Here is a 21,494-nt window from a genome sequence, read left to right as displayed (position 1 = left end):
ACAGTCTGCCCTGCTGAAGCCTGCTGCTTTATCTTTATTTTAACAGGTGCTTTTTTTCCCCATTTGCCTTTCTCATCTGCTTCAACAATACAGCACTTTGCTATTCTTTTGCTCTCATTCTTCTCACATGGTTCGGGGTACAACATCCCTTACCACACTCTAGGGCCCCACACAAACATGAAGGCTATTAGCTAGTCCCTGAGTTTCCACACTGAGCATCATATATAGGGAGTGGAATATCTTGCTGGTCAGTTTAAGGTCACTTGTTCTGTCAATTTCCTCCTCTCCCAGGTGTTGCCTTTTACTTTCTGTACCACTAACATGGTATACAAGATTTAATCAGTGACCTCAGTCTGCATACTCGACCTTGCTGATAGTCACAAATGCCAGGTATTGTTGCTGCTAGATGCAGACACTGCCTGTGAAAATGCCATTAACTGCAGAATGTTCAGTCACTTTGAATAGACCAATCTGAAAAGTAAAATCACTGAACAGAATTAGTTCTGTTATAACTCAATCCAGGACTGTTACACACTGATGTATTTTACTATGCATGGGCTTTAGAAACACTTACTGGTCTTTTATTTAATCTTATGGGTACCACTGAACATCTTTGATGTATCTTTTTTTTCCTCTCCTGTCATCTGAATGTGGCCCTGCTGGAATTGTTTACTGTGCAGTCTTTAAAGCTGACCTGACCTAAAGAGTACAAAGTGTAATTCATCAGAGTGTCTTGCTTGCCCTCATTCAATTCAAAAGACAACGTAATGAGCACACAAATAGTGAATCTGTCCATGTGCATTAAAAGCTTGGCCAAGATTTCTAACAAATCGTGCTAAAGTATACTCATAGTTTTGCAAACCTTTTGGCATCCAAGTCCAAGTGTTATGCTGGCAATGAAACAACAAAATAGATTCAGCTTTGCATCTTTACAGTTTTGGAAAGACTTCTGGTTTTCTGATTGTTGACATTCATTTTGCTGAGAAGTTGGGTTAAGATTTCTGATGCTGAAGAATCATAGAATCATAGAATCATAGAATCATAGAATCAACCAGGTTGGAAGAGACCTCCAAGATCATCGAGTCCAACCTATCACCCAGCCCCATCCAGTCAACTAGACCATGTCACCGAGTGCCTCATCCAGTCTTTTCTTGAAGACCCCCAGGGACGGTGCCTCCACCACCTCCCTGGGCAGCCCATTCCAATGGGAAATCACTCTCTCTGTGAAAAACTTCTTCCTAACATCCAGCCTATACCTACCCTGGCACAACTTGAGACTGTGTCTCCTTGTTTTATTGATGGTTACCTGGGAGAAGAGGCCACCCCACACCTGGCTACAATGCCCCTTCAGGTAGTTGTAGACAGTAATAAGATCACCCCTGAGCCTCCTCTTCTCCAGGCTAAACAGGCCCAGTTCCCTCAACCTCTCCTCATAGGATTTGTGTTCCAGGCCCCTCACCAGCTTCGTTGCCCTTCTCTGGACATGTTCCAGTACCTCAACATCTTTCTTGAATTGAGGGGCCCAGAACTGGACACAGTACTCAAGGTGTGGCCTGACCAGTGCTGAATACAGGGGAAGAATAACCTCCCTTGTCCTACTGGCCACACTGTTCTTGATGCAGGCCAGGATGCCATTGGCTCTCTTGGCCACCTGGGCACACTGCTGGCTCATCTTCAGCTTACTATCTATCAGTACCCCCAGGTCCCTTTCCTCCTGGCTGCTCTCCAGCCACTCAGTCCCCAGCCTATAGCGCTGCTTGGGGTTATTGTGGCCGAAGTGCAGAACCCTGCACTTGGCCTTGTTAAATCTCATCCCATTGGCCTCTGCCCACCCATCCAGCCTGTCCAGGTCCCTCTGCAGGGCTCTCCTACCTTCCAACAGATCAACACCTGCTCCTAGCTTGCTGTCATCTGCAAACTTACTGATGCTGGACTCAATTCCCTCATCCAGATCATCAATAAAGATATTGAACAGGACTGGGCCCAGCACTGATCCTTGGGGAACACCACTTGTGACTGGCTGCCAACTGGATGTGGCACCATTCACCACCACTCTCTGGGCTCTGCCATCCAGCCAGTTCTTGATCCAGCACAGAGTGAATCTGTCCAAACCATGAGCTGCCAGCTTGGCTAGGAGCTTCTTGTGGCAGACAGTGTCAAAGGCTTTGCTGAAGTCCAAGTAGACTACATCCACAGCCTTCCCCACATTCACCAGGCGGGTAACCTGATCATAAAAGGAGATCAGGTTGGTGAGGCAGGACCTGCCCTTCCTAAACCCATGCTGGCTGGCCCTGATCCCTTGGCTATCCTGTAGGTGCTTTGTGATGGCACCCAAGATGACTTGTTCCATGACCTTGCCTGGCACTGAGGTCAGGCTGACAGGTCTGTAGTTTTCTGGCTCCTCCTTACGACCCTTCTTGTGTATGGGAATCACATTGGCCATCTTCCAGTCTTCAGGGACCTCTCCAGTGAGCCAGGACTGCTGATAAATGATGGAGAGTGGCTTGGCCAGCTCAGCTGCCAGCTCTCTCAGCACCCTAGGGTGGATCCCATCCGGTCCCATGGACTTGTGAGGATCCAAGTGACTTAGCAGATCCCTTACTGCTTCCTCATGGATTAGAGGGGGACTGTACTGGTCCCTGACTCCATCCACCACTTCAGGAGTCCAGCTGTGCTGGAGACAACCTGTCCCACTAGTGAAGATTGAGGCAAAGAAGGTGTTAAGCACCTCTGCCTTTTCCTCATCCTTTGTCACTATGTTCCCATCTCTATCTAGCAAGGACTGGAGGTTGTCCTTGGCCCTTCTCTTGCCATTCATATATTTAAAGAAACACTTTTTATTTTCCTTGGCAGCCGTGGCCAGCCTGAGCTCCAAGTGGGCTTTTGCCTCTCTAATTTTTCCTCTACAAGACCTAGCAACCTCCTTGAACTTCTCCTGGGACACCTCCCCTCTCTTCCAAAGGTGATACACTCTCTTTTTAATCTTTAATTCCTTCAGCAGCTCCCTGCCCATCCAGCCTGGCTGCCTCCCTCGTCGGCTCATCTTCCGGCTCAGTGGCACTGCCTGCTCCTGTGCTTTCAGGAGTTCTTTCTTGAAGCAGGTCCAACCTTCCTGGACCCCTTTGTTTCTAAGGGCTATTTCCCAAGGAACTTTCTGAATTAGTTCCTTAAATAGGCTGAAGTCTGCCCTTCGGAAGTCCAGTGTGGAGGTTCTGTTGATGCCCCTCCTGGTTTCTCCATGGATTGAAAACTCTATAATTTCATGGTCACTGGACCCCAGGCAGCCTCCAACCACCACATCCCCTACCAGCCCCTCTCTATTTGTGAGCAGCAGGTCAAGCAGGGCTGCCCCCCTGGTAGGCTCACGTAACAGCTGGGATAAGAAGTTGTCTTCCACACATTGCAGAAACCTTCTAGACTGCTTCTTCTCTGCAGTGTTTAAGTCCCAGCAGATGTCTGGTAGGTTAAAGTCGCCCACCAGAACAAGGGCAGGTGATCTTGAGGCAGCCTCCAGTTGCTTAAAGAGTAATAAATCAACCTCTTCTTCCTGGTTGGGTGGTCTGTAACAGACTCCAACCAGGATATCAGCCTTGTTGGCCTTCGCCTTAAGTCTCACCCATAATGACTCAACTTGATCATCCCTGATTTCTACCTCCACGACATCCAGAGCATCCCTAATATACAGAGCCACTCCCCCTCCCTTTCTCCCTTGCCTGTCTCTCCTGAAGAGTCTGTAGCCATTGATTACAGCACTCCAATCATGTGAGCCATCCCACCACGTTTCAGTGATGGCGACAATATCATAGTTTTCCTCCAGCACCAGAGCTTCCAGCTCCTCTTGTTTGTTACCCATACTGCGTGCATTAGTGTACATGCACTTCAGCTGGGCTGCTGCTTTTACTCCTAGCTCTAGCCTACCATCCTCAATTCCCTTTGATTTATCTCTGGTGCTGTCATGTTTAACCCCCTCCCCATTTGCATTGAACAAAAATACATTGAATTTGGCACATGTTCCTGAAAGGAACAAACACATTTTCCCTGCGGTTCATGATATCCTTTAAACTGAATTTGCTTTGAGTTTTGATTTTTTTTGTTTTAAAAACACACTTTGAAAATTACTCCTAGGTAAACCAAGAAGCTTGGTCAAATGAATAGGGGAAGTTTTGTACCATAATATAGCTTCAGGTATAAAAAATGATCTAAAGACAAAATATTGAGGTGGGTATGGGTAAATTTTATTGATTGGTGAAGATGCTGAATATGCCTGGTGTAGGCATTGGGTCTTAAATATGAGAAAGCTTATAAAATCTATGTCTCTACGTGCTAACTGTCCTTCACTGCATGCTGGAAGAGTGAACACAATAGACCCTCTGGATCAATGGTTTGCTATTGAGTGGAAATTATCCTGTTCTCACCCACCAGGCTGTGTGAATGGTACTTCACTGTTGTTGACAGGCATGATATGATAACAAGTAATAATAAAGTAGATTATATAACTCCTGTTCCTTTATTTCCTTCCTAGCAGAGAAAAAAATCGCAAATCTTTCCGTCACAGAGATATAGGCACCAGTAACAAGAAGAGAGGAACTCTTTGTACATAAAAGGGAAACAACTCTTTTCTGCAGCTTCAGGAGCTAGATGCATTTCACCCTGTATTAAAAATCCATTCCTGAAACTTATTATTTCCACTCATTATTTCTATGTTGCTTAAGTTTTACAGCAATGTAGAAACTAATTAGAAAAAGTCCAAAATATATTAACAGACACAAAGGATGAAAAAAAAATAAATCAAAATAACTAACAAATCAAAACAGAAAAAAAACAAACCTGTTGAAGAATTTCTCACCAGTCGAGGACATAAATTTATAAACATGAGCAACCCGTGCTGAGAATGTCCTTGGAACCCTGCTGGCCCAGGAAATCGAGCTGTAAACAATTAAGCACCCCACACACAGTTGCAGTGGCCAGAGACTAGATAACCAAGGGGACTGGAGTGGGTGGTCTGGCAGGCTGACCCTTAGAATGTTGTGATAAGCTAACCTATGTACGCATTACATGTAACTCTGGACCCTCTGACTGTAACCAATCTTGGTGGAGCACCCTCTTGCTAGAAGTGTATATAAGTCACTGCATCATGGAAATAAAGTGGATTTGACCATCTAGCCATATTGATGAACAAAGAGTCATTTTCCCATAGCGCTCCACCGAACTATTCCCAACACAAACCCACAAAACAAAACAACAAAAAGACCCTCAACCAAGGAATCAAATAAAACAAAACAACCTAAACTCTCCCTTTCTCCCAGTCACTTCAATTATACATCTCAGTTTTAAGGAAGTCAAGGTCTCTGATTGAAACAGATAAGTTTTTCTGAATTATATGAAGAGAAAGGACATAATACGAAGACAAAATTGTTTCTTGAGTGATACTTCTAATAAAGACTATGGCACGTGAAAAAAAAACCACATTTAAATGATCAGGGCAGTCTAATACTGGAGTAGTTTAAAAAAATCTCCCAGCAAACTTTTTTTTTTTTTTTTTTCTGATTGGAAGACAGATTTATTCTACATTTGAACCAAATCAGAGATTATTTTGTGTTTTATATATATTTCTGTATATTTGGAATGTTTGTCAAACAACCCTTTAGTTGTAGAATAACCACATTATGCTTTTTGTAATTACATATTTCGCATTGTAAGGGGTTTGTAGGACAGTAAGTCAGTAAGCACTTTACAAGGCAAGATGAATTACAGATGAAGTTGTGCATTTGTGACTGCTGAGGTATCACTTTGGGGAGATTTTCTGGTTATTTGAATGTATGAAGAAAAGAGATTAAACACAAATAACACAGCCACTCCTTTACTTGTAGGTTAGGAATTCATGTTTATCCTCTCAGTTTTTCTTCTGAAAATCCACCTGGCTTATATTTATCAGCTTACACCAGAAAAAATCCCCGTGCAGTCTTGTCCTAATGCTAACTGGATAGATTTACTGAACCATACTCTGAGGAAAAACATACTTAATCTAATAAATACGGTTAAGAAAAGTTTGAAAATTCACTATACCTAATCATTTTGAATGAGACAGTTATGCTGTGAATAACTTGTAAACAGACCCTTTACACCAGATGACAGCTACTATTATTTTTTCTTCATCCAAGTATGTGAAAATTAATGTACCAAGAAAGTATTTACTGTTTAAGGCATCTTGCTCCAGTAATTTTTAACAACTAAAATTTGCAATGAGTTGACCGCTTAAATATCTCATCCTTAAACTGTGCACTGTACATTAGAAATGGATATCCCTGGAAACCTTGCATTACAGCACAGTCTTCAAGAATGGTCAGTAATAGGCCTGATAAAACAGAAAACAAGGTATCAGTTATAAATTAACCAGTGTAGCAAAGAAAAAAAAAAAAAAAAAGAAACCAAACATGGAAAGGAAGCAATAGTTTTCTGTTGTGCAAGTTAGGAGGGACTTTTTAGGATATCAGGTAGTGTCAGGACTAAGGTGAATGGAGTGAAGCTGGAGATGGGTAGGTTCAGGCTGGACATGAGGAGAAAGTTCTTCACCATGAGAGTGGTGAGATCCTGGAAGGAGTTGCCCGGGGAGGTGGTTGAGGCCCCATCCCTGGAGATGTTTAAGACCAGGCTGGATGAGGCTCTGGCCAGGCTGATCTCGGGTAGGGTGTCCCTGCCCATGGCAGGGGGGTTGGAGCTAGATGATCCTTGTGGTCTCTTCCAACCCTGACTGATTCTATGACTCTATGAAGTTTTGGGAATTAACTAGTGAACACACTTTTCTTAACCTGCAAAGCAAGGAACACTGGGAACGCAGTGTGAGAAGGAATAACAAGCAAATGGAGCACTTCGACCTTGGTTCCCACAGCTGCAGAATACCTTATTTGGAGGAAGGAGAGACAGTGGACATCTAGTTAATGAGAAAAACAAGGCGTGGTGTATGTAAAAGGCTGCATTGTTCTTGCTTAGATTATGCTAATGTGCAGATGTGTGCTCTATGCTCAAGACTATATAAACTGAGCCAGAACAAATAATAAAGGTCTCCTCTAGAATTCAAATTGAATCATGTGGAGTCCATGTGGCATCACTCTGATTGTGCTTGTCTGTGTAGGTTTTGCCCTCATTTTCCCATGACGGCTACAGAGTACTATATGATCAGGTGGACTGAAGCATTTCCTGACGTGTTTCCCAACATTGAAATGATATGTTGCTATAGAACAGTAAAATAACATACATTTTTTGGGCTTAGTTTTTTGTTTTTTGGTTTTTTTTTTTTTTTTTTTTTTTGTGGGGGTTGGTTTTTTTTTTTTTTTTTTTTTTTTTTTTTTTTTTTGTTTGTTTTTGTTTTGCTTTTAAATATTTAATCTTAAGGACATCCTGAACTGAATAGGGATAAAAAAAAACTTATCAGAGAATGAAATATAACAGGTGATAAAATCATACTAAGACATTAAATGTACAACTGCATAACCACGTTTTTGTGAGTTATGATTCAACTTCTGATGTGCTTTAAAATTGAAATGCTATTAAATGCTTTAAGATCAAAATTATGTTACATATCTTACATCCTTACTCTGTGAACACTTTGATTTTAATTAGATAATGAGATAATGTACTGCAGTGTTCTGGATTACAATGACTATTTTTTTAATCTCTCAGAGTCATTCATTCCTATAATCATAGGAAGATTTAAATTTTAGAAATATAATTTTCTGTTTTGGGTAAAGTACCTTGTGCAAACTCATACTTCATGTTACTTCTTTATGAATAGTGAAGCTAAAATGTGTAACTTTTCTCCTGTAAACAGTGAAACCACCAGTAGCTTTTAAAAGAGGATTAAAAGGGTAAGAAGAAACCCAGTGTACAAGTGCTGTGGTGCCTAGCAGCTGTCAAAGTTGGTTATATTCAGTAGACTTAGGAAAACAGATTTTTAATATTTTTACTATTTATAGTGACACTTATTTCAATCATTTCTGCTCTTCAAAATTCCTGGTGTCACAGCCTTCATCCAAAGGGAAGGGCAACTGTTTTGTGAATGAATGGTATTGGCACAACTCAGAAATCTGAAGATGGGTAAATCCTGAATATAAAGTCTGTGATTTTAAGATTGATGATTCCCCCCCTCCCTGCTTTACAGTCATTTAATCTTAAGGTTGTATCCCTAAAATTTATCCTGCTTTTACCTTTTTTTATGTGTGCTTGCATGTATATATGTGTGTACTTAATTGTAGTTTGGAATTATTTAACCTTGATTTATGTCTGTGCTAGTTTTGCACCAGACAGGATATGGGATTTACCCCAAAAGGAATAAATGAATAAATAACAACACTTGCAAAGAATTTGGAAGTTAAATGAAACTACAATTAACAAAGTACACTACATATAAAAGCTAATAAATATATACATATAGACATATGTATATACATACATGTTGTAGATATATATAGATATATATATATATATATATATATATATATATATGTATGCATATACAACCTGACAATGGTTCTGTTCGCCCTCGACCAAAGCCTGAAGGCTGTGCTATGCAGCTGAAATCTCTTTGTCTCCATCCACACCACAGTAGACCTTACCTCACACAAAGGTAAGCAAGGTAGAGCAAAAAAAGAGAAACAAGTGTAAAGCACAAAGGAGGGAAAAAGAAAGAACAAGCTGTAATGTCTGACTATACAGAGATTTGAAGAAGGATGGGATGAAAATACTTTGTTATGTCTTGCCCAATCCCCAGGGGACTGTCCAGCCCCTGGTGCTCTCTAGTACTCTATAATAAACTTATTTATGATTAGACATTAGTCCTCAACCTCTAAAAGCGTCTTTACACCAAGATGAAGCACCAGTCACCTCTTATGCTGAACTGTTTTGTATTAGGATTTGTAACTTTAAATTTGAAAAGAGTACTGGAATGAGGACAATTTTTTGCAAGTGATGAAGTTACAAAATACTTTAATAACTTTAAATCTTGCATATGCAGAACTGTATAGAGATAGTTTACAAGTGAGTCATCAAAAGATCATTACACAGAAGTCTGACATTAAATAAATACGATACACGATATTAGCGTGTTGGCTCCTCACTTTAATTTCTTTTTTTATTGCAACACTAGTTACATGCTGTCAACTGTAGGTGACTGTAGAGATGACAAATAGGATGAGCATTTATAGTATTAAAAACATTAATTGCAGATAAAATGCAAAGTAAGCATTTTGCATATGGGCTCCAGGAAACTATGTGATCACTTCAGCCAGCTTCTACATCAGATTGTCACAGAGGCAGGGAATTAATGTAGCTGAGTCAGGAATTATAAAAATTAGAATAATTTTATTTTCCTGAAAATACCTGTCCCAGACTATATATAGAACTAGTTTAGGTTTATTTACAAACTCAATTTGATCAGGAAAAATCTTCACAGGATGCTATGGGCAAATTTAGAGATTTAGAAAGTCAAAAAATGGAAATTTAGGAAGTCAGAAAATGGAAAAGGCAGCTTTTACCCCACTATCAATCAGGTTGAGTGGACAATTAAGGAAACAGCAGGCTTTACTCACAGAGGTGAAACAGACATTCAGCGATGATAACTTTATGGATTTCTGTGTGGCTCAGCTGCCTTCTGACACTGCAAACAATATCCAATAGTGGATCCAAACAGCAAAAGTCCAAGGTGGGTGGAAAAGCTGCCAAACTCAGAAGTGTCTCAAGGACTTCTTCCATAAGACAGAAATTCATGAAAGTGATAATGCCTCAGGAGCAGCATGAGAGAACTAAAGTATAAGCATCTTTCCAGTTTGAAATTGCCAGGAAATAAAGGCTGAGGTATGGTCCTGGTGCTACCGGCAGCTCTTTCAAATGGACCCCAGGACTTGCTTACAAATTTGCACAGAATGGTGCAAAAGTAGAGAGAACCATCTAAAAGCAGGGATGGTGCAAAAACAAGAACTCTTGTCATGGCAGGAACTCTGTCAAGGCAGGAACCTGTCCTGTTAGGAGCTCTGTCAAGACAGGAAGTCTTTCAAAGCAGGAACCTTGCACCTTTTTTCCTTTGCTCAATTTATGCTTTCTAGACAAAGTGTCCATTTGCCATTTTATACTAGGTGCAAATAACTCAGCCAACCACCACTACAGGCTGCACTGCCTGCTATCTCTGCTTGCTGTGGAAGTCATGGTAAACAAGCCAGCCGCGAGGGTCTTCAGGCAATTCAATGTGAATTATGCAGAAGACCCTTTTTATTATGTACAGCCCAAATATATACACTCAGCCAGTAGAGCACACACCTACACATTAGCATAATTAGTCAGGGACAACCCATCACATCTGAATACATACATGCCTTGTTATTCTCGTTAGCGAAGGTCCATTATCTACCCCTTCTGAGATAAGGTGGCCAGCTGCATGTCAGAACCAAGGTCTGTTACTACAAGGATCTGTCTGTTGTCATTTCTTTTCACACACTTTCCCATGGCTCTCCTGCGCCTGCACCCCACAACTCTTCTGCATTCCCACAAATCACCAGCCCGATTCCCAGCACAGGCCAAGTATACATGTGGAGAAAGATACCCTTCGTTGTTCTCCCTTCAGGCCCACAGTGGGGAGAAAAGCAGTTTTTCATGCCTTCTTCTTGTCCCCATTCAAACCTGCAACTGGGGGGGAGAAGGAAGGAATTTGGTGTGCTCTAGAACACAGATAGGTCAGAAAACTGAAGAAAAGCAATAATATTCCATATTAGAATAAAAGAAAGGAGCCATACATTTAGTATAAACAAGTTTTAATAGTAATAGTCAGTTGAAAGGTTCCTTATGAAATACCAGTGCAGGTGTTGAAAGGGTTGGATGGAATGAGCTGATTTCTGCTTAAGGATGGATCAGAAGGTGGTTAGCAATTGCACTGTGCATAATTCGTCCTTTAAGTTTTGTTTCTTTTTTTTGTCATATTTATTTTCATGAAAATTATTGTTAAATTTTATTGCTAGTACTATTTACCGCATTATATTCTATCTATTGAATTGCTTTTATCTGAGCCCATGAGTTTGATGTCTTCTTCAATTCTTCTCCTCATCCCATTGGGTAGGAGGAGTGAGCAAGCCACTGTGTAGTCTTTAGTTGATGGCTGGGATTAAACCATATCAGACCTTAAAATCCCCAATTATTCTATCCATAATGCCTGATATTTTAAGGTTTCACTTTTAGAACCTATGTAAGCATTCTTATTTACATTGGTCACTTCTTGGATGCTTCAGCATTATCAAGTTTCTCAGAGTAACACGTCACTGTGATTCAAAATTCTCAGGTAAGGAGAAGAAAACCAACCAACCAACCAAAAAACAAAACAAAACAAAACAAAAATAAACCTAACCAACCAAACAAACCAAACCCAAACTGAAACACAAACAACAAAAAAAAACAAAACACAAAAAAATCCACTCCAAATGCAAAAAAAATCTTCTTACATATTTTATTTCTGTATCAACTTATTTAAACTTTCCTGATAGGTCATCTGAACACTAATCCACTGATCACAACTTTTTCAATGTAACCACCTAGCTATTAGTGGGGTGGGGTGGGTGGGAGATTGGCAAAACCAAAGAAATAAAAACTAAAAAGACTAATGACTGTAAAAAGATCTCTAAAGACATCTGAATAGAACCTCATCAGGGATCTAAAGCTATGTTCTCCAATGGTTCATAATGATGGTAGTGATTTTTTTGTTTTGTCTGCTTCGATACAATAGTTGTACTGCTTTTCTTGGGATTTTATTTTCATATTAAATAAAAGGATTTTGAAGGACTGCATACTTTTATGTAAACAATTGTTAAATATCTACATGAAACCAGAATGCAGACAAGAACTTAAATTCAAGCCATTTTGTTTGGATAACTGTAGTCAAAACCAAAGATTTAAATCAATCTAAACATGCAATAGTACTCAAATTTCTACTTCCACAAGTGTATCCAAGTTGCTGTTTCCAAAATAGTGCATGGGCTTTTCATATTGTTAGCTTCTACCAGCTCTTTTCAGCCAAAGTGTAAGGATTAATTTATCATTTATAGTTGTTTGACTTCAAAACTTTTTTCAAATACTGTGTTTTGTTACTGTTGCTAAGAAACTTATAAGGCCACACACATATCTCAAAAAGAAAACAGATATACTATCTCTTTCTTCTACAATAATATTAGACTTACAAGTTAGTAATGCTAAGATTACGCAAATGCCTTTGGCTATCCTCTAAGACACTGACAGACAACATGACTTTGAAGGAAAATAGGTCCAAATCTTCCAATTTTAAAGGGCAAGAAACTAAAGTATTTCCTGTTCTTTAACAATTAGTTTGTGTGTTTCTGTAAAGTATTGACCTTCACTGCATAAGAACACATAAGAATCACCAAGCCCAACACTCTGGCCCTTGTAGAATGAATTAAAACTCAACCATTTGACTAGGAGTGTTGCCTACATGCTCCTTGAACACTAACAAGCTTCCCAGTCTTCTGTTCTCTGAGCTGAACAAGTTCAGTGACTTCAGACACTTCTCCTAAGTCTTGCCCTTGTGGTGGTTTGGCCCTGTTTGGGACCAAATGCCCACCAAAGCTGTTCTCTCCCTCCCCTTCTTAAATGGACAGGGGAGAGGGTGAAATATTACAAAACTTAATGATATACTAGAAGAAATTTAATAATAACAATAAGTAAAGCAATAGACTGCTTTGAAAGCAAAGACAGAGAGGGAGATGTTAGTCTCTACTTCCCAACAGTAGATGTTCAGTCTTGGGGAAGTAGGGCTCTCTATGCTTGGTTCTTACTCTGGAGGATAGACACAATGGATGAATCCCAGCAAAATTCCTTTTTTCACTTTATTCTTGTATCTGAGCTGATGTCATATGGCATGAAACATCCCTTTGGTCAGTCTGGGTGTCTTTGTTCTAATTTAAATTTCCCAGAGACTCAAATATAGTTGGTAGAACCAATAACAATTTATAGGATGCCCTTCCCTCTTCCCCCTTCTTTCCCAAAGAAAAAGAATTAGATGTAGAGAGGAGAAAGATATGCACACCCAAATAAATAATCTCACTGTGATTCGGAAATTATATGAAGAAAAGTTTACCAATAAATAAAAGATACATGAAGTAGGGAAGTTACAAAGCTATAGGGAAGGGACAACAAGACACAAAATTTGTAAATACAACCAGATTTTGATGGCAATGGGTTTGTCCGCCTCATAGTTGATGGTCACATGATAAAACAATGAGGAACAGGAATGGTGACACTAGTAAGCAGGGAGAGAAAGCAAGGAACAGGAAGTCCCCCTGCTTTTATGAATCTTAAACAGGAAGTGGGAGTGGGCTTACCACCACACCTGGTAGTGTTCAGACCCACCCTTAGGGAGGGTTCTAGACCACCTGGGGTCAGGTTCAAAGACCACTCCCTCAGATGGGGTAACCCTTTACACTAGGTCAGCTGGCTTAGCTGTGTCCCCTCAACATACTCTTGGGGTGGGGAAATGTTGGAAAGGCACAGCCTGGTTGCTCAGCTCAGCAGTAGACAAGATATGTGTGTTATCAGCACTCAACTACAACACTGCAAAGCACAGCACTAGAAAGACTCCATCTCAGCCCAAATCCACTACAGCCCTTAAGACCTTTCATCATCTTGATCACCCTTCTGCAGACACACCTTCATAGTTTGATATCCTTCCTATGTTAAAGGCATTCAAATCAAACACAGTACTTGAGATGGGGCCACAGCATAGTAGTATAGAGTGGGACAGTCACCTGCCTTAACATGATATCTAAGCTGTACTTAGTATACCCCAGGACACAGCTGGCCATTTCGTGTTCCAAAAAACACTGTTGGCTGATATTCAAATCGCCATTATCCTCATACTTCTTTCCAAGAGACTGATCTCCAGGCTCATTCCCAAATTTGTATGTATAAGCAGAATTCTATCACCTCAGTTGAAGAAATTTGCACTTACTCATTTTAGATTTCCTACAGCTAGGAATTGTCCAACTGTCAAGTCTATCTAGATCTCTCTGTAAGGCCTCACTAACCTTTGAGAAAGTCCACAGTTCATCCCATTAGTATAATTTTCAACCTTACTTAATGTACATGTGATTCCTACAATCAGATCATGAAAATAAACAAAAACCAAACAGACAGACAAAATCCCCAAACAAAAACCCCCAAAACAACCAACCCACAACACTGAAGAGCACTGACCTTAAAAGTGATTCCTCTAGGGCTAATAATTCAAACATTTACACATCCAGCAACAAGCCATTACAACTGTATGTATGGACATCCAAAGTATCTCTTTCAAGATCAGGATAAAAGCACATTGAATTAGTTCTTTAAGTATACCCGCTTTTTCAATGGGATCTAATATAGGTAATGTCCTCCAGATCTTTCAAATTTTGATATGTTAACAGCTGATAGCAATAATACTAGGTTACACATTCCAGTAGGAGTAAGAAAAATGCAAAACAAGACTGTCAAAGACCATTAAAAACGGATAGCAACTCTAAATAAGTGCTTTCAGCTTACTCTTTTGCGCCTGTGGTTAGTGAACACAATCAACTGCAATTGACTGTATCAAATAAATGATTTTTTAATTTGTCCTTCTTTTGTGGATTTTCTGCCTACCTATCATCTACTTTTCTTCCAAATAGTGTGTCCATTTCAAATTTCTACCACCATGCATATCAAAGGTGGAGAAGTGTATTTCTTTTGAGAGAACTAGTATTTCTGAGTTATTTTTTCTTTCTTATTTTCTGCCAAAGGTTGGACTTCCTAAAGTTAAAAAAAAAATTATAGGCTCAAATTTACTGTTTCTTCATATAATTGTGAGTATGTATTCAGAAAATACTTTATTATATTTTTTTGTAAGGAGTTCCTAAATAAAAACACCTACGTATATGCACATATCAGGTGTGCCTTGTTATAATCATTATTTGTGTGACAAGAGTTCAGGAGATCTAATAAATGCTACAATGTAGTGTCTCTTGTAAAAACATAAAATGTTCTATATGTCTATCATGAATATTTAGAATTTCCAGAAATTGACAAAGAAAAGAGTACCCAAAGCTTTTAATGTTTACTGGAACAGGAATAACTATGGGGAATAACTATTGGAAACTATACTGTTTCATTACTATTGATAAATGGATTTTTGGTTCCTGATGAACTATGTCAGCTCTAAGAGTCAGTGTGATCTTAGAAATGCAGAATTGTAGAGCATACACATTCATACACTGTTTACATTGAGAACCTGATGTTTGTACTGCAGTATATCATAAGATTTTTTAACTCAGACAATTGCATCTTCTAGGTTTTTTCCTCCAAAATTCAGTTCATGTGTTCCAGGAGTGCTCTGCAATATGAACCAATACATGATAAGCAGAGATAACTATAATATTTATTTCAATATTGCACTCCTGATCTGAACAAAAATCTAATGCAGATATACCCATATATGGCTATGCTTACCTAATTTCCTAATTTCCACGAATCTTTTTTTTTTTTCAAATAACTGTTCTCTTTTGGCATATCTGTAGTTTCTCCTTGTAAAATAATTATTTATTATTTTGTTTTGTGAAATATTTTTAAATAAATTTAAGTGAATGTCATAACATGTTTGAGGATGTATAGAGTTTGATTTTAAAAGAATAAAGGCTGAAATTATGCCTTTTGTTCTTAGAATAATGTTACTTTTCTTGTAAAAATACCTAGTAGCGAAATGATTTAGAAACAAGAAATGATTGTTTTAATTGATTTTTTTTTAAAGTAAGATTTTATATAGGAAAAAAGGATAGATTCTTACCCAGAAGCCAAGGAACAAGGATTCTATATAGTCACAGACTATCTTTTTTGTGGGGGTGACAGGATAAACAATAGTAATGTTGGCAGAAATTGAGCTGAGCAAAACAAATCAAAAGGTAAATTATGGAGATCTGTTAGAGATGGATAAAAATAGTCACAAAATACAAGGTGTTCAGTCAGCAGCATACAAAAGATTTCATCCTTTTTGGATTCCATATGTCTCTGAACAGAGGAAAAGGTAAAATGTCATAATGAAAGAGTTGACAGATGGCTTTTATGAACTATAGAATAAATTGAACACATAGTGTTTTGAAGAACACTGTATGGAATAAGTCAGCCTGGGATGTTTTTTAGATTAATTGTTGTGGCTGTGATCTTCCACTATTGTTATAAATATTTTTTATAAAATTTTGGATTGTGTGTTTTCCTTTTGAACTTTGCCTTTGACAACAAGACTTTATTCTTATAGGATAGTTTAGATAGCTTGTGTAGTGCTGGCTAGAACTCTGTGCTAGTTTGAAGCTAGCTAAAATGTTTTGGTGAGAAGAATTGGATTACAGGCTGTGAAATAATACACTAGTGATGTCTGCTTCACTCATAGAATCATAGAATCATAGAATCATAGAATCATAGAATCATAGAATCATAGAATCATAGAATCAACAAGGCTGGAAGAGACCTCCATGATCATCCAGTCCAACCTATCCCCCAGCCCTATCTAGTCAACTAGACCATGGCACCGAGTGTCTCATCCAGTCTTTTCTTGAACACCTCCAGGGACGGTGACTCCACCACATCCCTGGGCAGACCATTCCAATGGGAAATCACTCTCTCTGTGAAGAACTTCTTCCTAACAGCCAGCCTATACCTGCCCCGGCACAACTTGAGACTGTGTCCCCTTGTTCTACTGCTGGTTGCCTGGGAGAAGAGGCCATCCTCCACCTGGCTACATCGTCCCTTCAGGTAGTTGTAGACAGAAATAAGATCACCCCTGAGCCTCCTCTTCTCCAGGATAAACAACTCCAGCTCCCTCAGCCTCTCCTCATAGGGTTTGTGTTCCAGACCCTTCACCAGCTTTGTCCCCCTTCTCTGGACACGTTCCAGCACCTCAATGTCTCTCTTGAATTGAGGGGCGCAAAACTGGGCACAGTACTCAAGGTGTGGCCTGACCAGTGTTGAGTACAGGGGACGAATAACCTCCCTTGTCCTACTGGCCACACTGTTCCTGATGCAGGCCAGAATGCCACTGGCTCTCTTGGCCACCTGGGCACACTGCTGCTGGCTCATCTTCAGCCTACTATCTATCAGTACCCCCAGGTCCCTTTCTGCCTGGCTGCTCTCCAGCCACTCTGTCCCCAGCCTATAGCGCTGCTTGGGGTTGTTGTGGCCAAAGTGCAGAACCCTGCACTTGGCCTTGTTAAATCTCATCCCATTGGCCTCTGCCTACCCATCCAGCCTGTCCAGGTCCCTCTGCACTTCCTCTGTACCTTCCAACAGATCAACACCTGCTCCTAGCTTGGTGTCATCTGCAAACTTACTGATGCTGGACTCAATTCCCTCATCCAGATCATCAATAAAGATATTGAACAGGACTGGGCCCAACAGTGATCCTTGTGGAACACCACTAGTGACTGGCTGCCAACTGGATGTGGCACCATTCACCAGCACTCTCTGGGCTCGGCCATCCAGCCAGTTCTTGATCCAGCACAGAGTGAATCTGTCCAAGCCATGATCTGCCAGCTTAGCTAGGATCTTCTTGTGGCAGACAGTGTCAAAAGCTTTGCTGGGGTCCAGGTAGACTACATCCACAGCCTTCCCCACATTCACCAGATGGGTAACGTAATCATAAAAGGAGATCAGGTAGGTGAGACAGGACCTGCCCTTCCTGAAGCCATGCTGGCTGGGCCTGATCCCATGGCCATCCTTTAGGTGCTTTGTGATGGCACTCAAGGTGACCTATTCCATCACCTTGCCTGGCACTGAGGTCAGGCTGACAGGTCTGTAGTTTTCTGGCTCCTCCTTACGACCCTTCTTGTGTATGGGTATCACATTGGCCAGCTTCCAGTCTTTGGGAACCTCTCCAGTGAGCCAGGACTGTTGATAAATGATGGAGAGTGGTTTGGCCAGCTCATCTGCCAGCTCTCTCAGCACCCTGGGATGGATCCCATTTGGTCCCATGGACTTGTGAGGATCCAAGTGTCTCAGGATGTCCCTTACTTCTTCCCCATGGATTATAGGGGGACTGTACTGGTCCCTGACTCCACCCACCACTTCAGGAGTCCAGCTGTCCTGAAGACAACCTGTCCCACTATTGAAGATCATAGAATCATAGAATCATAGAATCAACAAGGTTGGAAGAGACCTCCAAGATCATCCAGTCCAACCTATCCCCCAGCCCTAGTCAGTCAACTAGACCATGGCACCAAGTGTCTTGTGCAGTCTTTTCCTGAACATCTCCAGGAACGGTGCCACCACCACCTCCCCAGTGTCGTGGAAGGTAGTTTTGGGAGAATTATGGGGAAAACACATGAGGCTAACTTGTAAAGATCAAGTGATTTATTGCTCAGACACAGAGATCCCCCTCCCGAACTAAATTACCCACGTGAATTCTTTTGATATGAGGTTACAGAGTAACATTTCAGAAAATGGCAAATAAAAGAGAGTCTGTGATTTTCAGAGGTTTTTGAGTCTTTGAAGTTATTCAGTCTTTAGGTAAGTGGTTTACTCACTGTAAAGCAGTTCAGTTCAGCAAGGTTCGAAGCTTTGGGCGGTGTCCCTTCCTTTGTCAGGATCGGGCCCAAGCGGGCAGTTCGTCCTCTGCGGTCTTTGTATTCGAGCAGGCCGATCTGGAGCAGGAGCAAGGCAGGCAGGCAGGTAGGCTAGCGAGTGAGCAGGCAAGCAGGCAAAAAAGCTCCCAATCCATGCAGGCACACTGTTTTATAATGTTTCTAAAAAGGTGTGCCCGAGCATTTCAGGTAATTTTATGTTATTTTTACAGATTGGTACAAAGTTATAATCAACCTGCACAATTGGAGAATTTTTACCAAAACAATTTCTAAGACCACCCCAAATTCGGCCCACCACCAGGTGTTGACCATGCATGAGAATCAAGGCCGACAATTGGAAAACAGTGGCCAGTGTTTACCTTTTATCTTCACTAGGAAGGCATTTCTCATGGGACTGGAAAATTGTTTTGGTTTTACGATGCTATTGGCGTTATAATGTGAGGCACTGTAACTTTCACAATATGGAGACCTGCTAGGGGCTTTTGCTACTCTCCATGACACCTGGGCAGCCCATTCCATTGGGAAATCACTCTCTTTGTCAAGAACTTCCTCCTAACATCCAGCCTATACTTCCCCCGGCACAACTTGAGACTGTGTCCCCTTGTTCTGTTGCTGGTTGCCTGGGAGACGAGACCAAACCCCAAGATGGAGGCAAAGAAGGTGTTAAGCACCTCTGCCTTTTCCTCATCCTTTGTCACTATATTCCCCTCTCTGTCTAATAAGGACTGGAGGCTGTTCTTGGCCCTTCTCTTGCCATTCAGATATTTAAAGAAACATTTTTTATTTTCCTTGACAGCCATGGCCAGCCTAAGCTCCAAATGGGCTTTTGCCTCTCTTATTTTTCCTCTACAAGACCTAGCAACTTCCTTGAACTTTTCTTGGGACACCTCCTCTCTTTTCCAAAGGTGATAGACTTTCTGAGATGTATAAGAACAAGAATAAAAACAGAGATAAGGCAGTTGCTGTTGGGCTGCCCCTCTGTCTCTAACCTAACCAGCCGCCTCTATGACTAATCTATCTGCTTCCTAACTCCCCTGGCTGACCTTCCAGTCTACCATGGGCATAAGACAAAGATCTGGGGTAAGGTAGAAGGGTAGGAAGAAGGTGGGGGGACAGTTGAGAATTCCTCCTGGGAACTCAGGTTTCTGGGAGAGCAGTTGTATTTCTGTATTACCTTTTAACTTGCATATTTCTGTATATAACTCTATCTATTGTAAATATCTACCTGTATATTGTGCTAAGCTGTAAATATAAAGCTTCATTCATTTTCCAGAGTCATTGAGTCTAGTCTGAGTGATTTTACTTAATTGTTGGGGGGTGGGTATGTTGTGGAGGCAGGGCATTAATGTGGGTGGGTCAGGAATATACATTTAAAAATAAAATTATTTTATTTTCCTGAAACCTCACCCCCAAAACTATATACAGAAATTAATTTAGTTTAATTAGCAGACTGTTTGATTGAGAGGATCTTTGTCATGGTGTGATGGTTTGGGGGTTACCCCGCCCCCCCACACTTTTGAATTTGCCCCAGCTAACTCAGACGGACCCTGGGAATATAGATGAAGCAATTTATTTACAGCTAGCAGAATTTACAAGCAGCTATTTACAATATATACAGTTATATACAATTATATACAGAAATATACAAAGGATAAACAATACAAAAGCACAACTCCCCTCCCAGAAACCTGAGTCCCCAGGAGGGGCTCTCAAACCACCCCAACACCTCCCCCCGGCCCCTCTCAACCTTACCCCAGTTCTCAGGAAGAAAAGAGGTGCAGCCAAGAGGTTAGGGAGCAGGGTTAGTAGGAGCAGGGTTAATGAGATGTGACCAGGTCTAAGGCAAAAGCAAGAGTGAGAAACAAAATGGAGAAAAAGTCTTTCTTCTTCCCAGAGTTCTCAGCGTGACTGTGAGAGAAGTAGACACAATTGTTTTTCATTTCACTGCCTGTTATCTAGTTCTTTTACCAAAACATTCCAGCTTGCTTCAAACTAGCACAATCCACCCCTTGTCTACTTCGCTCAGAGTATCGCTGAGAATTATCCAATCTAATCTAAACCAATATTTACACCAAAACTATATATACAAGTTCAGTTCACACTTCAATCAGATGTAGGTGATTCAAAAGCTCAGAACAGGGACTCCCAGGTGATGTTGGGTTCGTGCTCACGTACTGTAGATGTCTCTTAGTGTTGGGCGCCGATGTTACCTAGAACAGAAAACTCCTAACAGCTTGAATTTAAACTCTCTCAGCTAAGGTTAAATTTCTCTGTGGAATACACTGGATTTCACCATTTTCCTGCATTACCCAGTATGTATGACCAGGACCTTCAGCAGAAACCACCCCTCGGACAGGTTTCCCTTCGCCCGAAGGAGAAAATACCCAAACAGTTTTCCCTAACAGATTCTTTTCACGTACAACAGGAACTTTATCACTGTCTACTGTTTGGACCAAATCTGATTGTGCAGGTCCTGCTCTGTTTACTGAACCTCTACTATTTACCAACCAGGTAGCTTCTGCTAAATGTTTGTCCCAGTTTTTCAGAGTTCCACCCCCCATGGCTTTTAGGGTGGTTTTCAGCAAACCGTTGTAGCGCTCAATCTTCCCTGAAGCTGGTGCATAGTAGGGTATATGATAGATCCATTCAATACCATGCTCTTTGGCCCAGTTTTTCACAAGATTGTTCTTGAAATGAGTACCATTGTCTGACTCAATTCTCTCTGGAGTTCCATGTCTCCACATGATTTGTCTCTCCAAACCAACAATGGTGTTACGTGCAGTAGCATGTGGAACTGGATAGGTTTCCAACCATCCAGTGCTGGCTTCTACCATCGTCAGCACATACTGCTTGCCAGAATGAGATCGA

The 21,494-nt window shown here is 40.8% G+C and overlaps 1 protein-coding gene across 1 annotated transcript in view; it reads right to left on the bottom strand.

Annotated features, from left to right (window-relative positions):
- The window catches only part of LOC135192961 (uncharacterized), an 86,680-nt gene that overhangs the window by 52,566 nt on the left and 12,620 nt on the right, over positions 1-21,494 (bottom strand). The window contains exons 3-4 of the mRNA XM_064176346.1: positions 18,570-18,719; positions 1,559-2,893 (exon numbers count right to left, since the gene is read on the bottom strand). Coding sequence (XP_064032416.1) covers positions 1,559-2,893; positions 18,570-18,719 — 1,485 coding nt within the window. The remainder of the gene's footprint in view (positions 1-1,558; positions 2,894-18,569; positions 18,720-21,494) is intronic.

This window comes from Pogoniulus pusillus, chromosome Z (genome assembly GCF_015220805.1).
Source record: "Pogoniulus pusillus isolate bPogPus1 chromosome Z, bPogPus1.pri, whole genome shotgun sequence".
NCBI lineage: Eukaryota > Metazoa > Chordata > Aves > Piciformes > Lybiidae > Pogoniulus > Pogoniulus pusillus.
This window is presented reverse-complemented; position numbering and strand designations above follow the sequence as displayed.